General features: G+C 37.7%; 2 protein-coding genes, 1 long non-coding RNA gene and 1 pseudogene across 4 annotated transcripts; 3 read left to right on the top strand and 1 right to left on the bottom strand.

Annotated features, from left to right (window-relative positions):
* The window catches only part of LOC119912835, a 101,775-nt pseudogene that overhangs the window by 50,561 nt on the left and 25,640 nt on the right, over positions 1-25,574 (bottom strand).
* LOC119912833 (GTPase IMAP family member 7-like) lies at positions 749-18,290 on the top strand. 2 transcript variants are annotated; one of them, XM_038732056.1, is made up of 3 exons: positions 749-881; positions 5,299-6,057; positions 17,762-18,290. In XM_038732056.1, exons 1-3 carry the CDS (start codon positions 875-877, stop codon positions 17,812-17,814), a joined length of 819 nt encoding a protein of 272 aa, XP_038587984.1. In that variant the 5' UTR covers positions 749-874; the 3' UTR covers positions 17,815-18,290. The 2 variants fall into 2 exon arrangements, with proteins under 2 accessions (XP_038587984.1, XP_038587983.1); XM_038732055.1 differs by lacking the exon at positions 17,762-18,290 and having other exon boundaries at positions 5,299-7,341.
* LOC119912841 lies at positions 7,699-9,439 on the top strand. Its single transcript, XR_005446283.1, has 2 exons — positions 7,699-8,172; positions 8,290-9,439. It is a non-coding gene; the product is annotated as an uncharacterized LOC119912841 (long non-coding RNA).
* LOC119912837 (GTPase IMAP family member 7-like) lies at positions 21,229-24,500 on the top strand. The gene is made up of 2 exons (XM_038732060.1): positions 21,229-21,349; positions 23,249-24,500. The coding sequence occupies exons 1-2, from the start codon at positions 21,343-21,345 to the stop codon at positions 24,133-24,135; spliced, it is 894 nt and encodes a 297-aa protein (XP_038587988.1). The 5' UTR covers positions 21,229-21,342; the 3' UTR covers positions 24,136-24,500.

The following is a 25,574-nucleotide window of genomic DNA, read 5'->3' as shown; positions in this document are numbered from 1 at the left end:
ATCCTGCTAACTCAGCAGACATGATAAGCCTTCCCTCCGCTTTTGAGGCCCCATCCACACTACTGCGTTTCTGTTTGAAAACAGAGACCTTTTGCTACGTTTACATCTCCCATCCAGACTAAAACGCAAAAACAAAGACCTAGAACGGCGACGTTTGAAGCACTGCCGACCCTGTTTTTCATTTTGAATCTCTGGGTAGTGTTGTTTATTAAAATATTTTGTACCGTACAAATAACACTTGCCTACACTAAGTTCTGGACTTTAATAGAGTTTAGCAGGTTTTATTGCTCATGTTGAAAACTTAAATAATCCCACATATCTGTGTTCCCTGACAGATGAGATAATTTAATGAGAATTCAAATTAATTTTAAGTCTACCTGCCCTATAAGCTGCTCTGTTGTGCATTACATTATTGCTCTGCTGGTTGAAAGATATCGCCTTCAAGCCGTTTGACCGACACAGTTTGGGACTGCATGCTGCATGTGAAACTTTAATTTTACAAAAACAAGCAAAGCACAAATGTAATTTATGTCAATTATCAGGAGGAAACACTGACCTACACATTAAGTTACAAGACAGAAATAAATCTTAAATCATGTTTTACAGTGCACATGTGCTACGGCTGCCAATAGATCTTCTTCTTTTGTCTTAAAAAAAAACGCTAATAAATGAATAGAGATGATCAGATTTTTGGTACTGCGGTAGATTTATAAATAGCATACAGCCCACTTAAAGCACCGCCCCTTTCAAACAGAAAGTGAAAGTGAAATTAGAAGAAATCCTGCGTCAGAGCACAGGATAAAGATACACACAGGACGGTTGTTTGATAGATCCAAACGGTGTTTTCCTCTTCACTGATCTCTCTTATAACAACATGGACGGTGAGTAAAGGTTACTTCTTTCACTTTGCCAACACTGCTCACTGAATGGATATTTTAATGTTACCCAACAATAACGTATAATCGGGAAACACATGGGCATATTTTGCGAAATTAGCCTTGCAATAATATTTGAAACAAGCTGTAGACTAATTATTGTAGGCCTAATCAACAATCAGTAACCAGACGGGAAGTGAGTAAGCTATTTTCATAAGGCAATCGAAAAGGGAGGTGCGGACAGCCACAAGCGGGACGCATCCCGTGAAACAGTCATGCTCGTGCTCGACTCACGCACACGCTCGCCCGCTGCCAGAACTGAATTGTGTGGAATTTTTTTTCCGCAACGCTTCGGCACAGCGCATCAGTGGACGAGGGACTGATGTGAGTGTTTTCCATAACAGTTGTGGGGATATTTAAACAGTCTAATTCCTTAAAATTTAAACAAATCTAATAACTTTACAAAGCTGGAGCAGCTCACTGAAATAAATGATTTGCAGTGTAGTAATATTTATTAGGTTAATGGTCACAATTGTAAGTAACAGTGAGAACTGGAATTATTCAATTATATATGTCATTCATGTAATAAATAAACTGTGTGGGAAGAGTATTCAAAGGTTTCATAGTCATGGCCAAAACACAAAAAGACAACGAGGGCGGTCCGGTTTAATGGACAGGAGCAGCAAAAACATCTTGAAGGTAAGTCAGTTAGGATTTTTCCTGCATATGTAACTGGGGTTAAAATATAATATTATCCCACTTGCCTTAATCATACATCACATATCAATGTAGCTTAATTTTACTATGGTCACTACACACAACGCACCTGTCTTGTAGTTTTAATGTAGTGTTTCTTGTAGTATTCTGTAGTTTTAATGTAGTATTTCTTGTAGTATTCTGTAGTTTGAATGTAGTATTTCTTGTAGTTTTAATGTAGTATTTCTTGTAGTTTTAATGTAGTATTTCTTGTAGTATTCTGTAGTTTTAATGTAGTATTTCTTGTAGTATTCTGTAGTTTTAATCTAGTATTTCTTGTAGTATTCTGTAGTTTTAATGTAGTATTTCTTGTAGTATTCTGTAGTTTGAATGTAGTATTTCTTGTAGTTTTAATGTAGTATTTCTTGTAGTATTCTGTAGTTTTAATGTAGTATTTCTTGTAGTTTTAATGTATTATTTAGTCTTTGTGTTTTTGTCCTTAAGCCCAAAGCAAAAACTTTCTACATTTGACACAGTGCTCTCTCAAGCAGCAGCTACAGCAAGCTCTGTCACAAGCAAAGCCATCTGGCTATTCAGGTACAAAAAAAAATGCAGTGCTTTGCCCTTCATATGTTGTAAGAGGTTTACCATCATCACAGAATATACATACTATTCCAAATTAAAATGAAGCAGAATATATTGTGAATTGTGAAGTTATGTGTTGCGCCACATAAAATGTAATGATACAAACGTTGAAAGGACAATCTGATGTTATAACTATTCTCGTGATATGAATATAGCACAAGAAATGTTGCTTCTCCATTATCCCTGGCATTAAAGTAACTTTGAGTACGATGCATTAATAGATTTCTTTGTATTTTACAGCCTCCACCGGAAAAGTTCTCCTGCTACAGATATCTCTCATTCTTAGTTTTAAGTTGACTTTTATGCTGATATGAAAAAAAGGTTTTTGTGTGAGTCTGTGACAGACAGGGACAGAAATGAGAGGGCAAAAAATAGAGGTAGAGAGAGATGCACCTGAGCTTAACAGAGGAAAATAAATTCATAAAATTGATATTTCACTCTGGTTCCCGAACCACAGTTTGGGAAAGGTTAAGTTAAAGTTTCAAGTGCATACAGTTACTGTGAAGTGGATGAACCTGCAGCAGTTAAGATTAATGCCCTCAGAGGACCAATCAATGCAGATCCAGGATATCATAGTTTTGTATGAATTTTGATGTTGCTTCTATTGACAACATGTATAGATTAGTGAATTCATATAGTACTTTCTACACAAGTATCTTCTGTCTGTTAAAACAGTGACACGTTGAAGCAAGGTGGGAGGCCATTATTCGCGCCCTGATGGAATTCCTGGGGGAGTCTTCAGGGGAACTAATCGAGGACTACAAGAAAAACATTTTCAGATCACAAAGTTCACTTGAGCACATTATTATTACAAGTGTATAACTTGAATAAGAACATGGATTCACATATATGTTACAGGATATCAGCAGAGAGGACTCTCAAGAGGAGCAAACTGAGCAAGTCCTGAGGATCTGTGTCTTCCACACAAGTGAAGAAGATGAAGGTGCATCCGACACTGTCGATTGTTATTGAAAGGACTGAGGTACTTGACAACTGTGGAAGTGTTGCAAAGGCCTGTCTTCTGCATATGGGCATCACTGAAGGTTCCTGAAGCATGTCAAATGTTTTTTTTCAAGAGTTTAAGGTTTAAAAGCATATCCAAAAGATAGGCTACGTATGCTCTATGCAAACAGTTCCTGAACTTGTCCTTGTGCCTTTTAACAAGCTACCTCAAACCCATTATAGCCAACCTAAGATGAAATTTCTGTCATCATCTACTCACCCTAGAAGGACTGAGTAGGGAGTTTGCCGAGATCTTTTTTCTTACAAAACTGCAGGGAACGGCAACTTGGTTTCAAACATCCAAAAAATATGTCATGTATCAAAGAAATGTCTCCATACTGCTCATCTGAAGTAATGCAAGTGTCCTGCAGCTTACACACTTCCTAGATATTTTGAAAAAAACATAACAAAATTGTGTTTGCTCAGCTTCCTCTGTGGTGCTGCGTGAACATGGATGGGGTAGCTGGAAGTTAGTAGTGTGTACTAGTTGTTTCTGGCATTGGAAGGAGCACACATGGGAAGAGCAGAGGAGCAAACTAAGCTGAACACAAGATTGTAATGTTTTTTACAAACGTCTTGGCACGTGTGATCTACAGGACACTCAGAAAGGCAGTATGGAGACATTTTATTGATTATTGATGTATTTTTGGACGTTTGAAGCTAAGATACTGCTCACTGCAGTTGAGTTGAAAAAATGTCTCTCAAACTTGCAGAAGAACACGGATATTAACAAAACTTCACCAATCCTTCTATTGACAAAGGGGTGAGTAAATAATAACAAAATTAATCTTAGGGTGAACTATACCTTGTTGTTTTGCCATGCAAACTTGCTGGAAAATGTTTTATTGAAAAAATAATTTTTCACTTAAGAAAAATAAATGGGTTGTTAAATGAAACAGTTGCCTCATTTTTTGTGTTAATTGTTTCAATGAATATTATGTAAAATGTTGTGTAAATGTTACTTAAATATAGTCCATAAATAAAAGATAGAAAAGGTATTTAAAAATTACCTTGAAAAGGTTGGTTTTAGGTGATATTTTTCAGTTTGAAGCAGTCAGTGTTTAAGTAAAACTTACAAAGAAGTAGAGTGAAATTCAATAACCATATTAATAAACAACAGTAAATTACCTGAGGTTTGCTAGTAAAGGAAACTTGTATTAGCAAGTAAAGTTTACTTGATGATTTCCCTTGTTGAATTTAAAAAGTGGAAAAACTTTCCTAGACTTTCCCAAGTAAATAACACTCCAAACTTTTCACTGCTGGTCTAAAGCCTATAGGTAAACTAAACACTACGTCTCTCACAGAGAAATAATTGGCATACAGAACTAAACTATACTCGCATGTAAACTGACTAACGGAACTAATTTGATCTTTCAATCCTTTCTAGTTGGCTATATATTTTAAATTAGATTTAATGGCTTAAGTGTGGCACAGACAACTGTCTTAGTGTGTCAATGTTAGCACTCCACAAGTGCTGTCTAACCATTGTGAGTCTATGGAAAAACAACACAAGTGTTTGCAGTCACAGCATTAAACATAATTTATACAGTATTACCTTGAAACAAAGGGGAGTGTTTGGACATAATGGAGGGTAAATGTCAGCATTATAATATGTTACGCTAATTAATTATTTTCACAAACCAAAAATGTCATGTGATTGTTAAGGTGTTACTAATCATAGTATCCTGTTATACTGTGAAAAAATCCACCCTTTATTATATTATTACCAAATTATTATTCCATTGATGTCACCATATTAGAAGATACAAATAAGGAAGGACTAAATAACACACAAAATAACTAAACCAAATCCAAATCCAGTTTTTAATGTGTCATATTAAAAGCTGTTTACAGAATGATCCTCAGTGGTCTTTACCACAATAGATTACCTTATTGTTGAAGAGTGATTGATAGGCTACTGAAATGATTTGAGGTGTTCTTGATCAATAAAATACATGCAGGCTTCTTTTATTTATTGATACCAATGTTCATATGTGTATCATGCTAATGCAGCTATTTTATAGCGAAATAATTTCAAAACACAAATTTACAGTATAAATGACTGGTTATTTTCTTTCAGGGTCAAACAGAAGAATTGTCATCTTGGGAAAAACTGGAGTTGGAAAAAGCAGCCTGGCTAACACCATATTTGGAGAGGAACTGTTCGAGATCGATGATTCTCTCGACTCTGGAACAAGAAAATGTCAAGTAGAGACCAGATCTGTCAATGGAAGAAGCATCACTTTGATCGACACTCCTGGTTTCTTTGACACTGATAGATCTGAGGAGGAGCTGAAGTCTGAGATAGTGAGCTGTATCATAAAGTGCGCTCCTGGTCCTCATGCTTTTCTCATTTTGCTTAAAGTAGAGAAAGTCACAGAGCATGAGCAGGCTGTCATCAACAAAATAAGCCAATGCTTTTCTGAAGAAGCTTTCCAATATGCAACAGTTATCTTTACTCATGGTGACCAGCTCCGTAAAGGACAGAAAATTGAGGATCATGTCCAGAAGAACGAGTTCACGAGTGATCTGGTGAAGAAGTGCGGAGGCCGTTGCCATGTCGTTGATAATAAATACTGGAACGAAAACCCAAAGGATGAATACAGGAGCAACAAGTTCCAGGTGGAGGAGCTACTTAAGTCAATAGACAAGACGGTGATGGAAAACAACGGGAGCTGCTACACCAATGAAATGCTACAAGCAGTGGAGGAAGAAATACAGCGAGAGAAGAAGCAGATTCAACTGTTACCAGGAGACAAGTCAGAGAAAGAGATCAGAGAGCAGGCTGAGGGCAGAGTATCCACAAAGCTTTCGGTCAGATTAGCAGGTATTGCAACAGGTACGTTGTTAGGAGCTTTATTTGGTGTGGTAGTGATGGTTGAATTAGTTGTCGTAGCTTTAAAGAATATTGCAGCAGGAGCAACAGCAGCAGGAGGAGCAGCAGCAGGAGGAACAGTAGGAGGAGCAGCAGCAGCAGCTGTTATAGGGGCATCTGCTGTGCTGGGAGCAGTGATAGGAGGTTTTAAAGGCTATAATGCAGCTGAGGGAGCAGACACCCCGCTGGAAGCAGCACTGAAAGCAGCAGGTGCTGTCAAGAGTGGAGACCTGCATGTTTTAGATTAAGCAAATGATGTTATGGAAGAAATATTTTATCCAAAGTCAAAACAGAGTTAAAACCTTTAAGGAGCTCTGACTCTCGAAGAAGCAGGAGAAATTCTTTCTTTAAACTATCTCCAACCACTGAGCTGGTTGTGTATTTCTATTTTCTGCTACTTTGTACTTCTACTCCACTAAAGTTCAGAGTCAAATATTGTACTTCTATTTCTTCTATTATTTCTTCTAAATTTCTATTTAACTTAGTATAACCAAATTAACAATACGAAATACAATTAAAAGCATGATACAATATTACAAATTAAGATAAAACTATGTTAATCACCATGGGGACATTCACAAGATATAATGTAGCTAAAATGTCCCTGAACTTTACTAACTTCAACATTAAAGTGATGATTACACATTGATGCATTAATAATTATAATCCAATCATATACATTTTTCTGAAATTGGTAATTCTGCATAATGAGTACTTTTACTTTTGGTTAAAAAAGTAGCCTATATTTTTAAACACATCTACTTCTGCAGGGTGGTGCGGTGGTGCAGTGTCTCACCATTTGACATTAGTTTTGTTTGTTATTTACCCAAAGCATTAGGCTTTAATTATCCTAGACAAGCAAGCCTGTTGATTATCTCCATTCTGGTCAGCGACCCTGTGGTCGCTCAAGTGGTACAAGACTGTGCTTCATCTTCTCCATGGCTGAGGTGTTGCCACCCCATCTCCTTTGTGCTTTGATAATACAGTTAAAAAGACAACTGCAGTATGCCTCTGTTTCTCCTTCTCACCTTGTATTCAGTAGCTAAATGAAATAAGTGGTGAAAATGCACTTTTTTCTTTACTGCCAATGTTGACTGTGAGTTAAGGTTACCTCTTATTCTTTAGACAACGTGATATCCAGTCTTTTCCGCAAGTTTGCAGTTTGCCGTTTATTTCTTGCGACCACTTACAATAAATAATACGTAATATAAAGTAGAATAAACAACATAATCTGAGCACAGTTAAAAATTGTTTGCTGCTCTTCTTCAATTAACCACATCTGTTTGTAACAATAATAATAATAATAATAATAATCTTTATTTGTAGAGCACTTTTCACAAACAAGTTACAAAGTGCTTTAACAAGTGTAAAGACAATAATACCCAAGAGACAATAATACAAAAACAATACAAGATAAAAGCATGAAAACATTGAAAAGACAATTTTTTTTTTAAACGTTTAAGATAAATATAAAATTAGTAAAATACAATAAAATAAAAGGGATAAAATAAAGTCAAATAAGATCGGGAAAGGCTCTCCTATAAAAGTATGTTTTAAGAAGGGACTTAAAAGAGTTCACTGACTCAGCCGACCTGATTTCTTTGGGCAGGCTGTTCCAGAGCCTCGGGGCCCTGACAGCAAACGCTCTTGTAACACAGATGAAATGATCTAGGTTTAAAAATAGGAAAAGCCTATAAAAATCTGAATGAGTGATTTTATTTTTGAAATGCAACTTGAGAGATTATCTAAGGATTTTAAAGGCCCGCCCACCTGCTCCCGCGTCTCTGGGAGCGAGCGAAAGTTTTTTTTTTTTTCCCCCGCTGCTGTGTGTGTGTGGAGAGACAGAAGTGCTAAGCTGCTGTAGAGGATGAAAACTGTGAAAAACGGAGAAACCTGGAGAAAATACAGCTAAAAACGAACTACACTGAGGCTAACTTCAACACTACAAACGTGGTAGCTAACTGCAGTAAGAATTTAGTTGTAAGTTCAGTGTTTAGATATAGCGCTTGAGCAGCGTCGGTAGCTTTGATGTCCGTAGGATTCCCCGCGACGCGCAGTCTTTGCTGATTCAAGAGCGAGGTAATTCATTTAAAACTGCTTTTGTTCATTCTTTATCACCTTACTGTGAAAGCTAATTTATTTTGCACTGAGAGAAAGTACTGAAAGTTGCATACGGTCTCGTATGTTTCGTTTTAGAAGACCTTGTAGCTTTACTGGGCGCCGCCATTTTGGGTGTGTGTCCAGCCGCTCTGGTGAAATCGGTGAGACTGTTCATTTTCAACTTAGGAATTTCACTTACTTTGTACCTTAAATTATTTATGTGCACTTAGTGAATATGAAGCTACAATTTTAGTTGAACAAGCTGGTTTACTGTGTTGTTTAATGTGTAAACTCAGCTTACTTTATTTTGCACTTGCATCAAAACTTTAATTGTTCTAACGTGCAGCTTATTGGTGCAGCTTATCCGGTTGTGTGCAGCCGGTTATTTTATTTAGTTATTTATGTTTATATGCTGAATTTGAGAGAGAGGCACAGAAAGTAAACACCCACAATATGTATATCATTGTGTATTGTGAATTTCATGTAGTGTATATTATTGCATGAGACTTAAGCAGTGAATATTTCTCTGACCCTGTCTGTTGACAAGTCAGGTTTTTTGTTGTGTGTGCGTGTTTCTTCTTCCATTGTCTGGATTGGATCTGCGGATGAAAATTGATGGCGAGCCGTCCCTCTTGAATGATTGTGGGAGCCATTCCCTCTTCAGGATCACTGGACCTGTCCCGCTACTACTGCACTTTGCGGTGGGGTAGGCCCCACTACAACACAAAACCCCTTAACTCACCTTCACACTCCTTCCCCCACACACATACATACACCAACCCTATGGAACTCTGACTTACCTTCGACACATCCATTTTTTGTTTGGACTTTGGACTCTCTTAAACAAACTCACCTGTTCACACCTTGGGACTGAGAATTTGGAGCTGAGTAGTAGGAATCATTCCTGCAGTTAAGGGTTACTGTTGTACTGTGTGAATTCTACAGGATTGTATTATTGAACTGGATCTGAACAAACTTGAATGTGGTGTTATTAACAGAAATTCAGGTTTAAAGGGTGCACCCGGGAATTTAATTATAGAACTACTTCAAAGAGTGAAATACTCAACTAATACTAAATTTGGAAAGCAAGCATTTCATGCTGATGTCATAGCCTGATTGTGATATCAATAATCGCCTTATTCATTACTTGTTTTATTATTGTACTTTTTCATTTTTGGTACCAACCAATATTTTTATTTTTATACATATCTTCAAATATAAGAAGCCGGCATCATCTTACATCTAATCCTTGGTCTCTGAGTCTCATTTTAAACACCTCACTTTTGCTCCAGCAGCCGAACCAACTGACTTAACCAACCAATCAGATCACAGCCCTACCCATAATCCTTCCTGTGTGCTACACTCTGTCCCCTTTAGTTTTCAGTCGAGACTCTGGAACAGACAGCAGACCTCTGCCTGGGGATCTCAAGGTGCGTGCTGGTGTGTATGGGACTAAAAGGTCAGAAATATAACAAGGCGAGAGGCCATGAAGAGCTTTAAAAGTGATCAATAGAATCAATTCTAAAACATACTGGGAGCCAGTGTAATGAAGCTAAAATAGGAGTAATGTGGTCATATTTCTTTGTTCTGGTTAAAAGCCTGGCAGCTGAGTTCTGGACAGTCTGGAGTCGATCAATAGATTTATGGGTTAAACAGGTGAAAAGGCTGTTGCAATAATCCAGGCGTGATGAGATGAAGGCGTGTAAAATGGTCTCGGTGTCCTTAAAAGTTAACATAGATCGAATTTTTGCTATATTTCTAAGTTGATAAAAACATGATTGAACAAGCTTTGTGGTGTGCTGCTCGAAATTTAAATTACTATCAAACCAAACACCAAGGTTCTTTGCCACAGGCTTAATGTGATTTACTAGGGAACCAGCAGATGGCAGTATTTGATTTGCCATCTGCTGGGACCCAATGACCAGGATTTCTGTTTTGTCTTGAGTTCAGCTGGAGGAAATTATTTGACATCCATTTTTTAACTTCACAAAGGCAGTTGTTAAGTGAACTCAGCATTCCAGGGTCTGTGGATCTGACGGGCAAGTATATTTGTGTGTCATCAGCATAAATATGAAAAGAAATGCCATGTTTATGGATAATATGTCCAAGGGGAAGCAGATACAAGGAAAACAAAATGGGTCCTAAGACCGACCCCTGAGGCACACCATATTTAACTGGACAGAACGAAGAGACATAGTTGTTTACAGATACGCAAAACTTCCTATTTGACAGGTAGGATGAAAACCATTCTAGGGCAGTACCAGAGATCCCCACCCAGTGCCTCAGTCTGTCTAATATGATGTTGTGATCAATGGTGTCAAAAGCAGCGCTAAGGTCCAGGAGTACCGGGACTGAGCACATGCCTTCATCAGCAGACATTAAAAGGTCATTGGTGACTTTAAGCAGGGCAGTCTCAGTGCTGTGGTACTTCCTAAAACCAGACTGAAACTTTTCAAATAATTTGTTATTTTCCAGTACAGTGAGCAGCTGTTTGGACACAATTCTTTCTAGAATCTTTGCAATAAAAGGCAGTTTTGAAATTGGTCTAAAATTATGTGGGAGGGAGGGATCTAAACCAGGTTTCTTTAAAAGTGGGTTCACGCAAGCCGTTTTAAAATAATCAGGGACACAACCAGTAGATAGGGAGCTGTTGAAAACAGAGACCAAATGGGGCCCAACAGAATCCATTATTTTCAGTAAAAACTTTGTAGATATTACATCAAGTGGGCTGGAGGACACTCTCATTTGTGATACTGTTTTTAAAAGCTCAGACAAGGCGATGGGATAAAACTGGTTAAAACGCTCTTGTTGCTGGTGAGGAACCTCTGAGTAAGAGGCCGCGGGGGTAATAGAGGCTCTGATTGACACCACCTTATTGGTAAAATAAGATAAAAACAATTCACAGTCATCATTACTTCCAGCTGAGGCACAAGGAGGGGTTGGGTTTACCAGCTGAACTACAGTCTTAAACAGAAAGCTGGGATTGTGTTTGTGTAGTAACGAGTTCAGAAAAATAGTGTGTTCTCGCATCCTTAACCAAGTTATTGTATTTAATTAATAAATCCTTCAGACTGAGGTAATGGACTTGGAGACTGGATTTTTTCCATCTGCGCTCTGCTTTCCTGCATTCCCTTTTTAGGCTGCGAATGCTGTCATTTATCCAGGGTTGCTTACTAGCTTTAGACGTAGGCCTAACCTTTAGAGGAGCAGTAATATTTAGTGACGACAAGCAGATATGATTGAAGTGATCGACTAGATTGTTGGTGTTGGAATCAGACAGATGTTGGCTTTGGCTCTGAAAGAATGTGAACACTTTGTTCATTAAAGATGCGAGAACACACGGAGCTTGGTGAGGCGACATGAGTAACAGGCGAATCACAGCTAAAAACAATACATCTGTGGTCAGATATGGTCATGTCCACTAATTCCACAGAGGAAATGCTGACACCCAGGGTAAAAACCAAGTCTAGTGTATGACCACGGTTATGTGTTTGTCCTTTGACATGTTGTTTGAAGTTAAAAGAAGTGGCCATATTTAAAATGTCAGTTGCATTAACATTGTTGGGGTCATCAACATGAATATTAAAATTGCCACAAAGAACAATTCTGTCATAATTTAAAACCAGAGTAGATAAAAATTCAGGAAGTTCTGATTAAATTCATCACAGCGTACTTGATGACATTTAAAACTTTTCCTATACACGCTCACTAGCGCACCACGTCCACTGACCCTCGGTTGACTAAAACAATCATATTGACACAGTTCAGCTAGCTGGCTATAGTCATTCATTTGCAACCATGATTCAGTTAAAAACATAAAATCTAGATTTGCAGACAAGATAAAATCATTTAAGATAAAAGTCTTACTTGAAAGTGATCTCACATTGAAGAGAGCCATTTTAAATGAGTTTGTTCTGGGTGCTGGAGTTGGTGCAGTTGTCCTAATCCTTAAGAGATTACTAATATTTCTGTGTGGGACGTGCACATTTCGGTTACTGGTCTATGCGTGATGATGACAGGAATAGAAGTCCAACGCTGGGAGCAGACAGCTTTACATGCCAGCAGGTGGAGACAGTTGGCAGTGAGGCAGAGATCTGTTCAGTGAGCGGTGGTGTGTCCAGGTGTGCTGCATGAATGATTAGTCATTCACGTAAGTCATGTGTGGACCGCACCACATGCTGTATGTGAGCAGCTAACATTTCTGAGCCCCGTTTCTTTGGGTGAAGTCCGTCTGTCTTAAAAAGAGGCATTCTTTGCCAGAAAATATTACAGGAACTCAAATAGGCTGAGGCCAGCATTTGCCTCAGCACACAAAACAATATCATGCCCCCTGTGGCTTGGAGGAAAACGGGCAGTATGGCTCCTACACCAATGATATAAACACTTTTCTGAAACTGGTCATTCCTGCGTAAAAAGTACTTTTTAAAATATATTTATTTTATTTATGTGCAAGGACAGTGCATATTAACATGACAGCTCAAAATATGCCACACTGCAAATTTTTTCGTTGTGAATTTAAAATAATTAATTGGATAAATTTTGTTTGATTTTCACAGTAAGGATTACAGCGATATACTGTGAAATATACTCACAGCAATTTACTGTAATTTTATATCTGTGATGTTACAATGCATTGTTGTAAAAGCACAACTGTATACTGTAACTTCACAGCTTCAATGACAAAGGAATTACTGTGATATTACAGTACATTACTGGGGAATTACAATCTTTTGCTGTACATCATTACAACAAGGCCCTGTACTTACTACTACAGTGTGTACTGTGAAAGTAATGTACAAGTTGACAATAACTTACTGTGAATTTGCAATGTATACTGTGGAAGTCATGCTAAAACAGTAACGTACTGTAAAAGTAATACAGATGAAGCTTCCATTTACTGTGAATTTACAATCATTGTACAATTAACCCCCTCCCCCCAACAAACAACTCTGAGGTAAATTCAATGTTAGCCCAATGGCATATTTATTAACAAATAAATATTTTTCAATGTACAGCAGATGCCAAGAACTTCAAGAGTTCAAGAAATTCAACTTTCTAGTCCTAAAAGCCATCTTAAAATGCAGAAAATTGTGCCAACTTGCAATTAAACTACCTGTTTCACAATTCAACTATTCAACTAGCTGTGTCACAGTAACAGTAATGGACAGGATGGGAATGAGGCCTTCACGGCAAGATAAGAGAGCGGAGAGGGAGAGAGCGATGAAGGAATGTCTTAAAGGGGTCAGGTGCTCCTCTCAGTCTCAAACATTATAATGAGTCGACACACAACAGCATTGTGTAAAAATCTTGTAGTGCAAAGTTGTCTTGAAAAATTACAAAAAGAACAAGGCTACTCAAATCTGAGCCTGACAACTACCGCTGCAAAAAAAAAAATTATGCCCACTCAAAGTCAATAAGTTTCCTCAAAAGGGTGCTCACATGAAGGTTCATTGTTGTCCGCTTCTTGGTCTTTGAGCCTCTTTCAGGATTGATGCCCAGGAAGCACCTGTTAATAAGCAAAGATAGTTTCTGTTTTAAATAGACTTACAGTATGTATTGCAGACAGCATTTATCAAGGTGTGCTTTTTGCTGTGCTTTTTCCCCACATCAAACCCTAATAGATTTATAATCCAAACTTGTTAGATCTTACTCTCACCATAATTTCTTTTAGCCATTTTTAGCCAAGGTGCCTCAGGTTAGGTTTGCCTGAGGCAAAGTGGTTGATTTTCTACTATGAGAGGCCATATCAACGTGCGCCGCCACTGAAATGCATCTTCACGCAATTGGCCAGTAAATTAAAACCAAAACCTGTTGAAAGTGAATGACAAACACATCCTTTTCAATTAAGGGCCTGAGAGCATTTTGTTCTGCTTTTAAAGAAAATTTCATCTACTTCATTCAATACATTCGCATTTCGCAATAGACGTTTCGAAATCACATAGCCTACCCAAAAAACAAAATAAATAGCTGTGATTGGACCGGCGGGTATTTGTCAGCATAACATGTGTAGAAAACCAGACTGATCTGCAGACCGAAATTGAATGAGTTCGCGAGATCAGGATGGTCTCAACAGGCTAGCCTCAGGTACCTCGTTTGTCAGCATTTTAGACCTCAAGACAATCATTGAGTTGGAAGCCTGTACTATAATGTGAATTACAAGATTAAATGTCATCTTTATAAAATACCTTTGAAAAAGAAAAGAAAAAGGTGAAATTACACAAAGGCAACCAACAATAAGAATGTCAGTTTGAATGCAGATTATGATCATTGATTTTCATTTAATTTTAGCCATATGTCAAAAATTATAGTGGTATATCTATAGTGTTTTTTTTCTGTAGCACTTTGAGATTGCTCACTCAATGTAAAGTGCATTTACAACTTTTACAATTATTATTCATTCATATCAGGACAAGTGGGAACTCTAGTGTTAAAACCCTCCCGTTGTCGAACACGACATGAGACTAACTTACTCCAGTTAGCTCAGTCATGTTGTAACTAGGATATCCGCTGGAAAAATATTTTTTCATGGACCGTTTACATTTACGTTTAGTCATTTACCAGACGCTTTTATCCAAAGCAACTTACAATTGAGGACTAAAGTAAGCGAGTCATCGTGAAGAGGCAAGAACAACGCAAGATGTGCTCAAAATACAAAGTTCAGGCATTGCTCAGAGTAGCAAAAACCAGAAAAGGAAGGATTTAAAGCAGAAGGAAGGGGATTTTTTTTATGTTAAGTACTCAGTCTTCAGTTGTCTTTTGAAAGCTGTCAGGGATTCTGCGTTCCGGATGAGGGTGGAAAGATCATTCCACCAGCATGGAACCGTGAATGAGAAAGTTCTGGAGAGTGATTTTGTGTTGTTTGAATCACTAAGTTTGAATCACTATCTTTTTTTGACGGTGAATCACCGTTTGAATCACTAAGTTATTAAAGTTAAACAGCTAACAGTTAGCCCTGCTAATCTATGATAACCTTGACTAATTACAGAAATGTGCGCACATAAATAGTAATGTTTGTCCCATCATTGGTTTTATAAACTTTACAAACACCAGATTTGTCTAAATGGGGATAGTGACATGAAAAATTGTAGCGAAACTCTCCTCATTACTAACATTACTACTATTAGCAAATGCTGTGAGAGAACTTTCAACAATTCCGGGCACTTGCTAACAAAATGTGAACTGTGTCATGCGATAAACGTTTGTTTGTAAGTAAATATTATTATCATATTAAAATGAAAACATGGGTGTAAGTGCTGCAAACATGCATGCTGCTCACCTTCTCCATTCAGCCCGGAATAGAAGAGGGACAAGACAGAGCCTTCAGTTCACAACAGTTCGGTTATGTCATGTGACTTCCAAGGGCATATTTCAATACAATATTTCACTGTAATAATACTGTTTAATGATGTGAAATCCTTAATTTTTTTCACTGTGTTGCTGTGATATTACAGACCTTGTTGTGATATAACAGCAGGTTTTAGATTGCAAGATTTTACTGTAAAATAAGAGTTAAATGCTGTAAAATCCAAGGATACTGTAGTTTTTACAGGTATTCATTGGGATATTACAGGGAAACTTATTTACAACAAGTTACTGTAAAATAATACTTTTAATTATTATGAAATGCTGTAGTCCTAGGCCCGATGTACAATAGGCACCCTGAATGGTGTGTCCATCCAGGCAGAGGACATTTAGGGGAATCACGTTTTCTGACGGCTCTTTCAGAGCTGTGTCAAGAAGGCTACAGACTCTTTTAGTGCAATAGAAGATTGCAATAAACAAGCTTTTATTTTGTAGGCAAAACCACTAAAGAAGAAGTTCATGTGAGTAACTATTGATGTCATAACATCTTTTTTTAAGCAAAGCTATCAAAGTATTGATTTATTTATATTTATTGCCGCTGTTAAAGCACCATGATCTGGCAGTGGTGCCAGATATTATTGTGCTGGGCAGTTTTGGCGAGGGTCCATAATCACAGAGAGAATTAATGTGTTTCCCTTGTCAATGTTTATATAAACTTTATTTAATATCTGGTTTATAATGGCCTGTGGTGCAGAGACAGTGACAGTGTTTCACATTCTTGGCTTACATTTTCCATGTCACATCTGTCAGTGGCAAAGTCGCCAGTTTTACTGAATAATTAAGTAAATATAATTACTTTATAAATCTACCTTGAGAAACCTAATTTCTTGACTGGCCACTCTCTGCTGTCTGAGAAGAGACATCTTTTGTGCAGTGTCAGACACAGTAGTTGTCTTACCCTCTATGAAAGTTAGGGGGCAGTGGTAGGCTGGATAGAATATTGCAATTCACAACCCTCACCAATAGATGCCACTAGATCTTACACACTGAACCTTGTGTGAAAAGATGTGTTCATATTAAGTGACCAGTAGATGGGTCTGGGTCTCTCTGGATAATCCGTAAATCCTTTGTAATACAAAAACGAAAATACCGTCTATCTGTTTTTTGTGTCAAAATGAAAAACCAAATAACCGTTTTTGGTGTCAGAATCAAAAAACGAAAAACCAATTAAAAACGGCCCGTTTTTAGTTTTTGGCGATTCATTGTATCGTTATTTCTTTTTGAACAAAGAGAGTCTGTGAACTTCAGTCAATTCTTTTTCGTTATAAACCAAAAACGGAAGTCACGTGGTCTATTCCTTTTATGGAAGCTAAAGCAAGTGGTAAAACCTTCAAAATAAAAGTAGCCCATGTACCATGTAGTTAGAAAGTTGATTATAGACTAAAACTGAACTAAAATAACGTTTTTACTAGGTTATAAAACTAAACAAAATCTGGGTGTGAAAAAAACACTTTAATTAACTGAAATAAAAATAATAATAAAATAACTCTGGCTGTTAGGGAGAATTAAACATTTGTAAGACCATTGGTGACCTGTAACTTCAGATTAAGACAAGTGAACTAATGTATGTAGCTTAGGATCGCAGTTAGCCTATTTATTTAAGTTCATATTATTTAATTCATGTTGTAATTTCCTAACATATTTATAGGCCTTCTTGCTATGTGGGAGCTCAACCAACAGAGCTAACAGGCAACAAGGTTTTGACCTTTTGACTTGTGTTTATATCAAAGAAAAGGCTGCACTGCGACCAGAGGAAGCTGATCACTGAGTTTGAAGGGTGTGCAGAACTTCACCTGCCTTCCAGCTTCTTTCTATGGTGCCATAGCTGCTAAAAACTCTCAGCTTCCACCATCTACTGTTATGTGTTAAAACAAAACTCTTCCAAAACAAATCTGTGGAGTTGTAAACTTTTTATTTTCCTTTGCAGTTTTTGCCAGTGTAAAATACTTGTGTTAGTTAAGTAGAGTAAATAATTTTAATGCAGTCTGTAGTTCTTATAAGTTATGTGTGAAACCTGGTGCGCATTACTGAGAGTCAAAAATTATCTCTAGCTCTCAGGCTTTCAGATCTTTTAATGTTTTTTTGGGTTTAATTCTGTTTGATGAACCATCAGGAAAAGGCAGTGCTCTGTACTGTTCATACTTGTGTAAAGTCAAATAAAAGTGAAGTTGAATCATTTAGTTTTTCTCCCTGGTACTCATCTCAGGACCTCCCAGATTTTCCCCAATACCTGGAGGATGTGAGCCTGTGCAGGTTTGAGGACTGATGATCGTATCAAGTCTGGCCCCATCACTCTCTTCAAATTAATGCTGGACTGTCAGGACAAAGCAGAACACCACTCCTTCCTCCAGCACCATAAAAGGGTCCTGTTGGCACTTTCAGATATTTCTATCATGATTTACGGTAAACACACCTTGTAATTGTGGCACTGTTTTTGTAAATAAGGATGATGTCAACTTATGTATTTTAATACACATTCATATCATATACAGTAGGCAACAGTAAAGTGAAGCAGGGCTCTGCAGTGCTCTTTCACTCGCATACGCCTGTGGTGTGTAACATGTGCATTTGACTCTAGCAGCTGGACAGAGGGTCAGTGACCTCTTAAGGGGGGAGTAGTGATTGATGGTTATGTAGGGAGTGAACCCTTCTATAGAATTTGACCTCTGACCCCGTGTTATGTTACCTCAGAATAGTACTGTACCCTTCTCTGGTACCAGATACCTAAACATGTCCTATATAAGCTATGTTTGATGTACAGAGAGACAGTGGCCATCGGGCTGGGTCACTCTCCAAGCTGCTGCAGAGCTTGTAATTGATGCTGAACTCCTTGATGTAATAAACTTTTATGATCAAGAACAGTGTCAAGCGGATTTCTTCCTCAACACATCATCGCAGCATTATTGTTCGGACACCAAACGCCCTTAAATGATTTACAAGCACAGTTGGTTAGTGAAGACTAAAACCTACTGCAAATATTGCTATAATGTTGTGGTTATTATATAACAGTCATTTATACTAGTTCCTCCTCCAGGCTGTGGTTAGAGCCTCTGCAGTGGACAGATGTAGATTTAGTTAAAAATCAACATTTGTAGGCCTATGTCAAGTGTTCAGATCCAATAGTCTTTACTGGTTTTCACATCATAAAACTGTCATTGCACACAAGGAGAAGGAGCTCCGGCATATTATGTATATAATACATAATTATAAATTAATTCTGTGCTACTTGAACATTTTTGGACTACTGTCCTCCTTAGAAAGGTTAGCGTAGCGCTACAAGTAAATAACCAAGCTTTGGAACAGATCCATGATATAATCTCTCATTTTAACCCATGGGATTTTATTATTATTAACTTATTTTTAAACAGAGCATTTCTTTACAAGAGACACATTCGTTTCAACTGGAAAGGTGATTTATGAAACATCAAAATTTAAAGATCAGGTCTTGGGCAGTTTTAATAACAATACTAAACCAACAGGATGTTAAGGCCCATGCTGCAGAGATGCTAAAGGATAAAAGCAAACCGTTACAAAAGCACAATTGCCACCAGAATGTCCTGACACCACCACCCACAGGTGTGCTGCACCACCTAAAGACAACAAGACACACACACAGTCCTCCACCCTGTCAGTCTGGCAGAACACTCAAAAAAAGAGGGAAAAGGGCTGAGGGAAGTCACACAGCCATAAAACAAGTAAATTGCCCCACCCTTAGCAGAACCTAGCAAAAACATTCACAGGGCCTGTTCACTTGAAACAGAGTCTCATAAAAAGAATTCCCATTTAAAATCAGGACACAAAATCAGTAGTTGATCAGGCAGGCAAAACAGCAGTGGCTATATAACCCTCAACTAATGCAGTAAATCATCCACCCAGCTCTGACTCCACCTCATTCAAGGAGCAGACGTTTAAGGCAACTCAGTGTATCAACCTTCACGGCCATCTCTGCAGTGAACTCTAGCAGAACAGGCCATGTAGTCTACAGGGTCTCAGCGACAGGTGGCTTAAAATGCCTGTAATAAAAACAAATTAAAGTTTTCACAAAAGTTTGATGGCACACCATCGAAAAACCTAACCTGCTCCTTGACCCCACTACAACACAAAGCATCAAGAGAGATCCTGAGCGCTCCCTGAACATCAACTCTTAATGAGGTAATTGTCTCCAGGTGTGTGCCCGCTACTGGAGAGGCAAGCTTACATTTAAACAGCTAGCCTTGTTATCAAACTCGAACCATCGGTTAATATTTAGTTTTATCAGAGTTATTAAGCAGCTAGCTATAAATACACAAACACAGTAGTTTTTTTGTTTGTCTTTTTACTAAAGGGGACTGGGGCCAAACTCCCCTAAACAGATGAGAAAGTCTGAGTACATTGTTCAATCTTCTCCAGAGCAGCCTTTACTGCCAGTTAACAATCTGAGGGGTCATCAGTCAGATGAACACCAAGCTTTATGTGGTCATTCACAAACACCTCAGAAGAAAAACCTTCTGATATTCCCTCTGTCACATCACAGAATACCGACAGCAACTTCTAGTGACATTTTCTCACATCTGATACAAATCAGCAAACTCAGAGCAGGACTGAGTTCTCTTCCTTTTAACATATCAAGCATGTCTCACAAAACAAGCAACACGCAGCACTGAATCAATCTGTCCACACACATCCCTCACACGTAATGTTGCAAGGATAAAGATAGAATCACACTGACAGTGCTGTACATACTTTTGAAAACAAATTGCAACAAACACAAAACCCAACAAATGATCAGGAACATTAACTCGATCCAGTTACCATCGCATATTACACTCAGCCTCCAGGAAACAGATAGGATGGCCAAGATAACAGCAGATTTCTCCAAGTTTTTCCTTTAATGTTCACCAGGTTTCACACATAAGTAGGCCTACATAACTAATGAGAACTACAGGCTGCATTAAAAATATTTAATCTACTTAACTAACATAATAAGTATATTAGATTGGAGAAAAATGCAAAGGAAAATAAAAATTATATAACTCTACAGATTTGTTTTGGAAGAGTTTTGTTTTGACTCATAACAGTAGATGGTGGAAGCTGAGAGTTTTTAGCAGCTATAGCAGCATAGAAAGAAAAGCTGGAAGGCAGGTGACGTTCTGCAGTGCAGCCCTTTCTTTGATATAAGTGAAAAGGTCAAAATCTTATTGCCTGTTGGTGCCACAGAAGGACTCTTGCACAGAAGGGGGCACAGTGACCTCTGCTGGTTGAGCTTCCACATAGCAAGAAGGCCTATAAAGATGTTAGGAAACTGCCAAACAGTTATTATTTTATTAGTTATTGTTTTTATTTCAGTTAACTAAAGTGTTTTTTCACACCCAGTGCTACTTTAGTTTTACTAAAAAAACGTTATTTTAGTTTAGTTTTAGTCTAAAATCACCTTTCTAATTACACGTCACATGGGCTAAATTTATTTTGAAGGTTTTACGGGTTACTATGCCTTCCATAAAAGGAATAGACCACATGACTTCCGTTTTTGGTTTATAACGAAAAACGAATTGACTGAAGTTCATTTTAATTGTTTTTTCCTTTTTTGATTCTCACACCAAAAATGGTTATTTGATTTTTCGTTTTGAAACAAAAAACAGATCAACGGTATTTTCGTTTTAGAATTACAAACGAATTACGGATTATCCAGAGATACCCAGACCTTAAAGCACCGCCCCCACATTTCAAACAGAAAGTGAAAGTGAAATTAGAAGAAATCCTGCATCAGAGCAGCGGATTTTCCTCCTCACTGATCTCTCTTATAACAACATGGACGGTGAGTTAAGGTTACTTCTTTCACTTTGCCAACACTGCTCACTGAATGGATATTTTAATGTTACCTAACAATAACGTATATTAAACACATGGGCCTATTTTGCTAAATTAGCCTTGCAATAATATTTGAAACAAGCTGTAGACTAACTATTGTAGGCCTAATCAACAATCAGTAACCAGACGGGAAGTGAGTAAGCTATTTTCATGAGGCAATCGAAAAGGGAGGTGACAGCCACAAGCGGACGCAATGCCGTGAAACAGTCAAAGCTCGTGCTCGTCTCACTCACACGCCCGCCCGCTGCCAGAGCTGAGCTCCACCCCTCTGCACCATGAACTTAAATGGAAACAGACAGTTTAGCATATTGTAACCCAGATTCATGGTTATTATACAGAAACTATAACAGTGTTTCCAGTTAGTCACCGTATTAAACACGTCCTTTTTAAGTATTACCTGAAAACAAAAGGAATTATATGGTAATTAACTATTTTGACTTTGCAAAAAATGTATGTGATTTTATAGGTATTAACTATAGTAGCCTCTAACATGTGAAAATGCCAACCTATATTATTTTGAATATTATTATCAGGTTATTATCCTGTTAATGTCTACTTATTAGCAGGGAAACAAAAGGCAGGAAGTAAAATAACCCAAGACACACGAGGAAGGACTAAATAAAACAGGAACTAACTAACAAAAAAATGTCATTGTTTTAGATACACATTTAATCAACATTTAGGTGAATATAAGCATCAAATTGGACTCATACAGTATGGCAAATACTAACTGAATCCATTAAACGATCAGGGCCAAAAGAACATGTTATAGTCTGCACTTTGTGGCGGTCTCTAATATAACGGTACAGGCGGAGATAAATAAATAAATAATATTCCCAGAGAGAGAAACAATGACTTCATTGCTCATTATATTGTTCAACACTTTCACACACACACACACACACACACACGGACACACACAGCAGCCCATTACTTGACCCAGATGTCTGCGACATAGCAACAGAGTTTAAATTTCAATAGCCTGAAATATGCCAACAACGACAAATCGTTAAAGGAGAGACCGCAATTCTGCCCTTTATGGTATCATAAAAGTGTAATTATTTTACACTACGCCGGCTCATAGGAAGCATAGTATCATATGTTTTCCTATACTAACTGGAGGATGCATGATAACACCAATACGACTAAAACAAACAAGCAGCAATGCAGAGTCTAATACAGCAGACTACAACATGTTCGTGGTCTAATCTTGTGTTAGGTCAATTTTGTAGCCTTCTGTGCACAATAGTGATTGCCTGCTGGAGAAGTGCAGCCATCATGTCATGATGACAGTCATACGGTGCGCAGCATAGTTCATTTGGAAAACATGTTTATTTTAGCCTGTTTGTCTTGTTGATGTAAATAATACTAATTCAATTGACAAATACATTCTTTTTGATTCAAAATAATGGTCATAAAATAGTAACAAATTACTGACCCCCACAGATGCATTATTTTACTTCTTCCGTGGGATCTCAGCCCCCACTGGTTCCCTCGTACCGTGAACCCTATCCTTATTCAAAGCTGTTCACAAAATGATCCTCAGTGGACTTTACCACAATAAATAGCTTATTGTTGAACAGCGATTGATAGGCTACTGTATAAATATTTACTGTGTAAATAATTTGAGGTGCTTTTGATCATTAAAACACATGTGGGCTTTTTAATGTATTGATACAATTATTAATTTGTGTATTATGCTAATGTAGATATTTTCTGAGTAGCCTACTAACAGCTTATTTTTTCATTATGATTTTTGATCAATGAGATTTTCTTGTAATTGAGTTTTTATGTATCTTTATCTAAGAAAACAAATGTACAGTGTAAATTACTGATTTTCTTTCAGGGTCAAACAGAAGAATTGTCATCTTGGGAAAAACTGGAGTTGGAAAAAGCAGCCTGGCTAACACCATATTTGGAGAGGAACAGTTCGAGATCGATGATTCTTTCAATTCTGGAACAAGAAAATGTCAAGCAGAGACCAGATCTGTCAATGGAAGAAGCATCACTTTGATCGACACTCCTGGTTTCTTTGACACTGATAGATCTGAGGAGGAGCTGAAGTCTGAGATAGTGCGCTGTATCGTAAAGTCCGCTCCTGGTCCTCATGCTTTTCTCATTTTGCTTAAATTAGAGAAAGTCACAGAGCATGAGCAGGCTGTCATCAACAAAATAATCGAATACTTTTCTGAAGAAGCTTTCAAATATGCAATAGTTCTTTTTACTCATGGTGACCAGCTCCGTAAAGGACAGAAAATTGAGGGTCATGTCCAGAAGAATGAGTACATGAGTGAGCTGGTGAAGAAGTGTGGAGGCCGTTGCCACGTCATTGATAATAACTACTGGAACGAAAACCCAAAGGATGAATACAGGAGCAACAAGTTCCAGGTGGAGGAGCTACTTAACACAATAGAAAAGATAGTGATGGAAAACAATGGAAACTGCTACACCAATGAGATGCTACAAGCAGTGGAGGAACAAATACAACAGGAGGAGAAGCAGATTAGACTGGAATCAGAAAACATGTCAGAGGAAGAGATCAGAAAGCTGGCTGAGAATAAAACAGTCAGGGAGGTTTTGGCCAAATATGTAGGTATTGGAACAGGTGCGTTGTTAGGAGCTTTTTTGGGTATGCCACTGGGTGTATTGGGATTGGTTTCAGGAGCAGTGATGGGAGGTGTTCGAGGATATCAAGTACACAGCAAAGAGGGCAGTAGTTTCTGTCAAGAATAGAGCACAATTAAGGTTAGATGCTATAATGGGCAGTCCAAAGTCAAAACAGTGTTAAAACCTGTCATGAACCGTGACTCCTGAACAAGAGGGAGAAACTTTAACCATTGAGATGATTGTATTTATTCACATGTAATGCGCTTTTTGCAATTGTGTAAGCTAACCAGAAAATATAACTTAATGTATGCACAGGCCTTCTTATGCTGTAGCAATAATAGTTGTAAGTGTTGTATGCATCTCTGTGGGCATGTGTCTATATGACTTACAGATTCTCATACCTGTAAATACTGCTGTGTCTCTCTAGTTATTTTGTTCCTTGTTTGTGAAACGAACAGAATACTGGTAATAAATAAATAATTGGAAAAGAATAGCTGTGGTTCTTTATAGATTACAATGTATCGCTAATATGAGCAATTCATGAATTAATTAAAAGATAACACATAACACATAATAAAAAGTTTTTACTTGGTAAGGTTATAGCTTTATGAATGGTGTATTGGGAAAGACTAACTTTACCATCCCTTGAGCCAGTGGGGGAGAGTAACAATATTCAGATATTTGTACTGTGATTGAGTATTTCCATTTTATGCCACTTTATACTTCTACTCCACTACAGTTCAGAGGAAAATATTGTATTTCACCACATTACTTTTATTATATATATCTTTAGTTACTTAACAGTCAAATTATTAAAAGAAACTAATAACTACTATAAAAAAAATTATAATAATAATTATGTGCAGTTTCATTTTATATTTTAAATATTCAATTATATTGATCTCTGGCTGGTTCTTCGTGTATGCCAGGACTGACGTTGGAAGGACTGCTTTTATAATTTGTGCAGCAGACATGGTATTGGATTAATTATTTTTACCTGTATCTGAGTATATCTACACAGTGGTTTTGCTACACAAAGTACAAGAGCTGAGCGTTTCCTCTGTCGAGTGTTTGCAGATTTACTTTTACCATGGCTATGCAGCATTCTAAGAGGCCATTTAGCGTGAATCCACTCAAATACATACAGAGGCACAAGCACCAACAATGTGTGCACAGACACTGAAAACGGGCACATACACAGTGAAAGGTTCCACGCTCTAACCCTTTCCCACCTTCAAACACAGTGGGATACAGGCTACGTGTCTGTGTGCATGTGTGTGTCTGTGTATAGAGTGTGTGTAAAATAATTTCAGTGCGCCCGGAAGCGGTTTCATTGTAACAGAGCTGCAACCTGGACCTACTCCACAGTGTTTTCCATTTAGCCATTTGTGATGAATGATGTTTAGGACTTTTTCATCCGTGTCGTCTACTGCATCCAATCTATTCAGGATAACCCATAACCAGACATTATACTGAGTTATGGCACCTTACAAGGACTATTCATTCTATGATTTCTGTGGAGTCGAGAGACTGCACCGCTGTTTTAGAGACATTACATAGGCAAT

Source organism: Micropterus salmoides, unplaced genomic scaffold (genome assembly GCF_014851395.1).
Source record: "Micropterus salmoides isolate LMB-PRFRI ecotype aquatic unplaced genomic scaffold, ASM1485139v1 Ms_hic_scaffold_2, whole genome shotgun sequence".
NCBI classification, from domain to species: Eukaryota; Metazoa; Chordata; class Actinopteri; order Centrarchiformes; family Centrarchidae; genus Micropterus; species Micropterus salmoides.
The sequence above is the reverse complement of the archived record's forward strand: the minus strand, read 5'-3'. Positions and strand labels throughout refer to the sequence as shown.